Source organism: Bidens hawaiensis, unplaced genomic scaffold (genome assembly GCF_021521415.1).
Source record: "Bidens hawaiensis isolate Kalapana, Puna unplaced genomic scaffold, B.hawaiensis_p1.1 tig00045465_1, whole genome shotgun sequence".
In the NCBI taxonomy this organism is placed as follows: Eukaryota; Viridiplantae; Streptophyta; class Magnoliopsida; order Asterales; family Asteraceae; genus Bidens; species Bidens hawaiensis.
Window position 1 is genome coordinate 1 of NW_027498095.1, and position 6,876 is coordinate 6,876.

At 33.1% G+C, this 6,876-nt stretch overlaps 1 protein-coding gene and 2 non-coding genes across 3 annotated transcripts; all 3 read left to right on the plus strand.

Moving 5' to 3' along the window:
* Positions 1 to 1,315: 1,315 nt before the first annotated feature.
* On the plus strand, positions 1,316 to 1,401 carry TRNAY-GUA (transfer RNA tyrosine (anticodon GUA)). Its single transcript is given in 2 exon segments — positions 1,316 to 1,352; positions 1,366 to 1,401. It is a non-coding gene; the product is annotated as a tRNA-Tyr (tRNA).
* A 62-nt stretch (positions 1,402 to 1,463) lies between these two features.
* LOC143595686 (actin-related protein 2/3 complex subunit 4-like) lies at positions 1,464 to 5,575 on the plus strand. Its single transcript, XM_077074642.1, has 8 exons — positions 1,464 to 1,542; positions 3,116 to 3,181; positions 3,396 to 3,448; positions 3,598 to 3,625; positions 3,962 to 4,036; positions 4,405 to 4,509; positions 4,623 to 4,712; positions 5,411 to 5,575. Exons 1-8 carry the CDS (start codon positions 1,540 to 1,542, stop codon positions 5,498 to 5,500), a joined length of 510 nt encoding a protein of 169 aa, XP_076930757.1. The 5' UTR covers positions 1,464 to 1,539; the 3' UTR covers positions 5,501 to 5,575.
* An 837-nt stretch (positions 5,576 to 6,412) lies between these two features.
* Positions 6,413 to 6,498, plus strand: TRNAY-GUA (transfer RNA tyrosine (anticodon GUA)). Its single transcript is given in 2 exon segments — positions 6,413 to 6,449; positions 6,463 to 6,498. It is a non-coding gene; the product is annotated as a tRNA-Tyr (tRNA).
* The last annotated feature ends 378 nt before the right edge of the window (positions 6,499 to 6,876 follow it).

Sequence of the window (6,876 nt, forward strand, 5' to 3'; positions counted from 1 at the left end):
CGAATTAAACATATAAAGGTTAAACTTTAAAGTGAATGAATTAAATATGAACTGACCTCAGATGGGGGTTGTGGTTGTACGTGTTTGATCTTACTAGAGAAGAACAACAAGTAGATGATCAAAGCCACAAGCAAAACAGCTGCAATCTTGAATCTGATCAACAAGCCTTTAATTTTCTGGTGTCGATTATAATTAGATCTCTTAAACATTATTCCTTCACCACCACCCCTGCTTTAGATCCAAAAAACCCACTAAAATTATTTATTAACATAATAATAATAATAATAATAATAATAATAATAATAATAATAATAATAATAATTTGAATAAAGATCAATTAGGGTTTACTTCAATTGGATTTATTAATTACCTCCTCATTGAAACTTGAGAAACATGAGTGGGTAAACCTGGATCACTGGGTGTGTAGTTGTTGATTGGAATTAAAACATAAATTGGGGTTTTTATGGTGATTTATTAATAATAATTATTATTATAATTAAGCTCCAAGATGACGACGAGACTTAAAAGCAAGGTTGAAGGATCTAGCAGCACGTTGTCAGTCAGTCACCATCGAGTTACCTACAAAAGTACGACCTGGAAACATGGGATCTACGAGGCTGTTTGGTTAACTATATAGTAAGTGACAACAAGACATAATGGTGAATTAACCTTGTCTTTATTATGCCGGTTGTTGTGGGACGATACACACTAACTAATGGGTTAACCGTGGAAGGGTTGGATAGGGTGAGGACGTGGTGGAGGGGGTGAACGTCGTCGGCGTTAGCTCACAACAAGCAGCCTTGAAAATATTCGCCTTCTCGTATGTTCATGGATCAATATTGGTTCATTTCTATTTGTATATTGATCCATCATCGGGAAAAAATTACATGGACAATTTTTTAATAGTAGCACGATACTTGGAATTTCGAAGACGACCCTAATGGTCGATAAGATTGGTGTAAGGGTGGATGTGGCTATGATAATGATATGACGTGTGACTGTGACCTCTATCATGTTTTTTGTCATTACTATTAGCTAGGGGTGGTTGTATTTGGTTTTGTATCATTTTGTACAAATTATCTGCTACAGGTTGGCTCTTTTTCTTAACAGAGGTTTAATTATTGTTAAATAATAATAATAATAATAATAGCCAACATCCATACTTGGTTTATTGTTTTGCATCTTTTAAAGCATACATGTTTATATGAGTGAGATTGTAAATATGTAAGTTAGAAACATCATTTGCCACATTCTAAGCATGAACTATTAATTTGTGAAGTTTGATATCATCCATTCTTAAAAGGTTAATAGCAAACCGACCTTAGCTCAGTTGGTAGAGCGGAGGACTGTAGTGTTAACATAGCCATCCTTAGGTCGCTGGTTCGAATCCGGCAGGTCGGATTTTTGTTTTTCTCTCAAAACTCTACCTTTTTGGTTTCTTCTTAACCTTTTATGCTTCATTCTTTTGAATTCGAGATCAAACGTACAACTCATTTCGATCCATAGTCTTCTTCTACACATTTCATATTAATTCAATCTATGGTAAGTGTGTGTAACATCATCAGTTTTACTTTCACACACGCTTCAATTTAAACCCTAGGTTTATTGAATCCGTTTCATTTATTATTTATTTATTTATTTTTATATTTCATTTCCGCATATGTTCATCTGAATTTGCATCCGGTGTGGATCTAATTAACTTGAATTTAATATATTATACATATAGGTGTTACCTATCAACACAGTCATCGTTCATAAGCGTAAATTATTATTCGGGATAACCAATTAGAAGAACAAAATGTAGTCTAGTAGTATATTCATCAGTGTGTATCTGGAATAATTCATGTGTTTGATCTACCATAGAGACTGTTTTTAATCTAACATCGAGCTTCCGATAACTGTAAATTGTTACAAAGGATGAATTTCTATATCGACTGGCGGATCTAGAAGAAAATTTGAGGACTATCCCCCAAAAAAAATAATTTTGACCTAGGGTTATCTTAATATTTGGTCACGGGCACGGGGTATTCGAATACATAAAACGAAGAAAAGAAAAATTGTAATTGATTTTGCACTTCGATGTGAAAGTTGAGGGGTATCCCGGGCGCTCCCTACATCCGCCGGTGTCTATAAGTAGTTACTGATTATCAGAACATATTTTTTTGACCTGGTGCATGAACCTGATTTCGAACAATTGAGAATTTATATGCTTTTGTTTAATACTATGTGAAAAATCATGGCATAAGTGGGATGATTTATGTTTATCGGTTATGAGATAAGTTTGAACTTTTGTGTTTTGCTGTTGTTATTGGTAGTTTACTACTATTATAATTAGCACTTTATGTCTTCATGTTCTGTTGTTTTGATTCCCTTAGCTGAACTTTATGTTATCTAGACTGCATTACTTTACAAGTTAAAAAAAAGGTTTTTGGAACCTGGGGTCTCTCACTGGTAGGGGTGTAAACGAGCCGAGCCAAGCCAAGCCCGAGCTCCACTAGGCTCGAATTCGGCTCGTTTGGACTTATGAGGGCTCAGGCTCAAGCTCAGCCCGTGAGTTGTTTTTTCAAGCCCGGGCTCGACTCGTTTATTATTTATTTATTAATTTATATACATATTTTGTTATATTTGTATATTTTGAGAAACCCTTGAACGAGCTTAAGCTCGCTCGAGCTCAGCTGTGAAGTGCTAACTTAATAAATAGAAGTCAAAAAGAGGTAAAATTTAAAAATACACGAGGCTCAACTAGCCTAAGCAAGCTTCCCATATAAGGCTCGAGCTCGGGCTTGATAACTAAACGAGCTTTATTTGAGGCCCGGGCTCGACTCGAGGTCGAAAAGGCTCAGCTTGTTTTGAGCTTCTTATCGATTCAAGTTCGAGCAGCTCGGCTCATTTGCACCCCTACTCACTGGTAGCACTAAGCAGCCTCTGACCTCTCTGTCTCCTGGGAGAGAGGAAATATTTGCCATCATCCCACCCTCCCAAGACCGTGCAAGTAACTTTACTATGAGCGGGATTTTTACTGTGTTCACATTTGTTTGTTGTTTTCAGAAATTTATTGCAAAATTTGGGATCATTATGTATTTGTTTGTAGCAATTAACTTTTCATGTTTTACAGGCGAGTTCAGTGAGATTGTATCTGACTTGCATACGCAACACTCTAGAGGCTGCCATGTGTTTACAGGTTAGTTTGTTATGCCAAATGGAAGTTTTTGGTAACTAGTCATTTTTTTTATTAAAGTCACTATATCTTCAATTGATTCAACACATTTGGTGGTGTGCATCATGTACACACATCCATACAACATGAACCGACATATGGTTTTAGCACTGCTGCTTAACTACTAGATTTAGGTTTGAATGTATACATTCTCAGTATTGTTTTATTCTTCTTGCAGAACTTTCCTTGTCAAGAAGTTGAAAGACACAACAAACCAGAAGTTGAGATGAAGTATGTATAGATGATACTTGAATCCGCCTTCTTTTTTTGTGCTGATTTTGTAATGTTATTAAATATCACATATGCGTCGCCTTTGAGCACGCAGTATAAAGAAAAAAGTCAAAAAGTCAAAATGTTAATGATTTTCATTCTGTTTTCAGAACCAGCCCGGAACTTCTGCTTAATTCAGTAAGAACAAATCACTCATCCTTGCATTTATTATTAATACAAATTACTATTATTATTATTAATTAATTATAGTTTGCCATTTTCACAAGAATGATAGTTGGTTTGGGAGAGAGCCAAATATGACAATGTCGAAAGGTTAATGATTCTTAATCTTTTGCATATGAGAAACTTCAAGGGATAATGAGATAATCACTTGGAAGACATGTGCACTTACAAGGAGATAAATAGACTCATTTTTTTGGAAGATGATACTTTCTAGGATACAGTAGTAATTTATCATCATTTACTAATATCCTTATTTGTAACATCATTTTAATATTGATATTTCTTATTCAGGTTGTGATTTGTCGAAATGAAGCTGAAAAATGCTTGATTGAAACTTCTATTAATTCACTACGCATAAGCCTCAAGGTAATTGCAGTGAATTTTTAATAATTTCTCTCTTCACATGTCATAACTTTTGTTGCTCACATGGTCATGAGAACAGAAATTCACAAATACATCATTTCCATCAAATTACCAACATTTTTTGAAAAATAGATGTGATTAAGGGATTACACTACAAATACTTTAAGTTACTAAACTAGATTATTGATTGTTGAAAATTTTAAGTTCAGTTAGAACTTAGAACAAACGAGGTCCTCATGAGTCTTGCAACGTTTTGTATCGTTTGTCTTTTCAGAAAGTCAATACTTGCTTCCATTTTTATTGGGTTATCATTCTATTCGTGTTAAACTGGTTATTTTTCATTTTCTTTTCTTTTTATGATTTGTTTATAGGTAAAGCAGGCAGACGAGCTTGAAAACATTCTAACCAAAAAGTTCCTTAGATTTTTGTCAATGAGGGCGGAAGCTTTTCAAGTTTTGAGGAGAAAACCAGTACAGGTGTGTAAAAGCTACCAAATCTTTATTTGATATGATTGTCATTTAACTTTCATATATTTGTTGTTTCAATTTTTTTAAAAAAAAGTTACTGACCCTTTTCCCCCTTATTTCAGGGTTATGATATTAGTTTTCTTATCACTAATTACCACTGTGAAGAGATGCAGAAGCATAAGCTTATTGACTTCATTGTGCAATTCATGGAAGTAAGATTTCTATTTACTTTACTTATTATTGCCTTTTGACCTAATTAAAAGATGTTTTAGATTGTATTAAAAATTTAAAATTTTAGCAGTTTGAAGTTTGAAGCGGCTTTTCATTTTATTTTTCAAAATCGTTAGTCTTTCTATTTTTGTGAAAAGAGTTTTCACACTTACTTTAAAGTTGAAAATTGAAATATTTAACAATTATATTTATTTTTCATTGTTCGATCTATTTAGATTATTTGCTTGACATCATTGAGAATTCCATTCGAAAAGAAAAAGAAAATGATCTTTATTATGATAATCAAATGAAGTCTTTACTGTAAAACTTGACTCAAATAATGATATAGAAGTAAGAAACTGTTTCAAGTATAAAGATTTGTAATGATTCTTTATGGATTGAATCTTTGGGAAGTTGGAATTAGAATGTAAATATTAAAAGCTGGTTCGTAAATATGAACCATTTACACGACTGCATATTCCCAAGACGAAAAATAAATAAAAGAGGTTAAACAATGGTTGGTTACAAGTTTCAACTGCCGACCGAATCATTGAATCTCATTCACAGACCGTGAACCAAATCGTATAAATGTCAAACCAGCTGAACTTTTTATAAACACCCCTGTTCATAAGTATATAAATACCGAAAATTTTCGTTTTGCGGGCCATACTTATACTGATTCAACATACTTGATTTGCAGGATATTGATAAAGAGATAAGTGAACTGAAATTGTCCATGAACACAAGAGGAAGATTAGTGGCAACAGAATTTCTGAAGCAATTTATCTGAATTCCTCCCATCTGTATTTCATCGTTCTTACATTTAACAGATTTGAGATATTCTGCTTGTTAGTTATATGCTATAAACTTTTGTGGGTTTATCTGTGTTAATACCATACTGTGTTAGCAATACGAAAATCAAAATATAATAATCGTAAAAGAAAAGTTAATATATAGGGGGTGTGCGTAGTTCGGTTCGGCTATTAGCCCCAATCAGATTAATCGATCGGTTTGGTTTGTTCAGTAAATTTTTTAGCTAGCTTAATTTTAGTTAATAACCAAATCAAATTTAGGCTAAAACTTTTACTTTGAAATAAAGATATAAATATATATAAAATGAAGGTACAAGTACATGAAATGGTAGTATAAAACATGAAGTACCTAAAATGTGTTATAATTTTACCACTAATCATAACAAGATTAATATATAAACTTGGAAGTATTGAAGATAATTGAGAGGAGAGTAAGAAATTTTATTACATATTTAAATACTATGTAGGGAACAAAATCGTATCATTGGTTTGAAAATTTTCATCCATTCACTTGCACATGTTTACGCACACGTTTATAACAAAATGAAAATTTAAAAGCTAGAAATATGTATGAAAATATGAATGGTTCACTTTGGTTACTTTTGGTTAATAGAGCACACAATAAATAATCGATAACCGATTTTAGGTTAATTCGATTACCTGTTAATTTTGGCTCGGTTGTTATGAGTTCGGTTAACGGGTTTGGTTATTACTCCCCCTACAGTATATATTAGGATAAGATGCTAACAAGTAGGTGTGATCATGTAGGTGAATGAGTTGGCTGGGTCGAGTGATGGGTCAAAACGATTCTGTTTGGTTTACAGTGTGTGTCACATGTTGAATTCAAGATCCAAAAGCTTTATAAATTTATTGGAAAAAATAACAACAAACCGACCTTAGCTCAGTTGGTAGAGCGGAGGACTGTAGTGTTATCATAGCTATCCTTAGGTCGCTCGTTCGAATCCGGCAGGTCGGATTTTTACTTTTGGTCCATAATTTTAATTTTACTCAAAAACACACATAATTAAGACACGAATGAAATGAATAATATCCCGATTCATGCATTCTGGTATCACTTGTAACTTGTAAGATTTGTGCACTTAAAAAGTAAAAGTTGTCTCATTTTATATATTTTATAAAATGATGATAGGAAGAACAAACTTTGATAATCTAATCACGATAAAACTTACGTTGCATCATCTATAATAAAGCTATAAAGAATCTTGTGGACATGTGTGTAAGTGTTCATTATGCGTCATGATTTACACTTATGTGCTAATAAAATCCTAGACACGTGTTATGTTAAGGATATTAGTCGACTTGTGGTGTTAGATTATTGGATCTTTAACCGCTT

Excerpts from the sequence above, each read along its gene's own strand:
- LOC143595686 (XM_077074642.1), top strand. Across the intron at positions 3,449-3,597 it reads AAACCAGAAGTTGAGATGAA|AACCAGCCCGGAACTTCTGC; the intron begins GTATGTATAGAT and ends TTCTGTTTTCAG. Across the intron at positions 4,713-5,410 it reads TCATTGTGCAATTCATGGAA|GATATTGATAAAGAGATAAG; the intron begins GTAAGATTTCTA and ends CTTGATTTGCAG.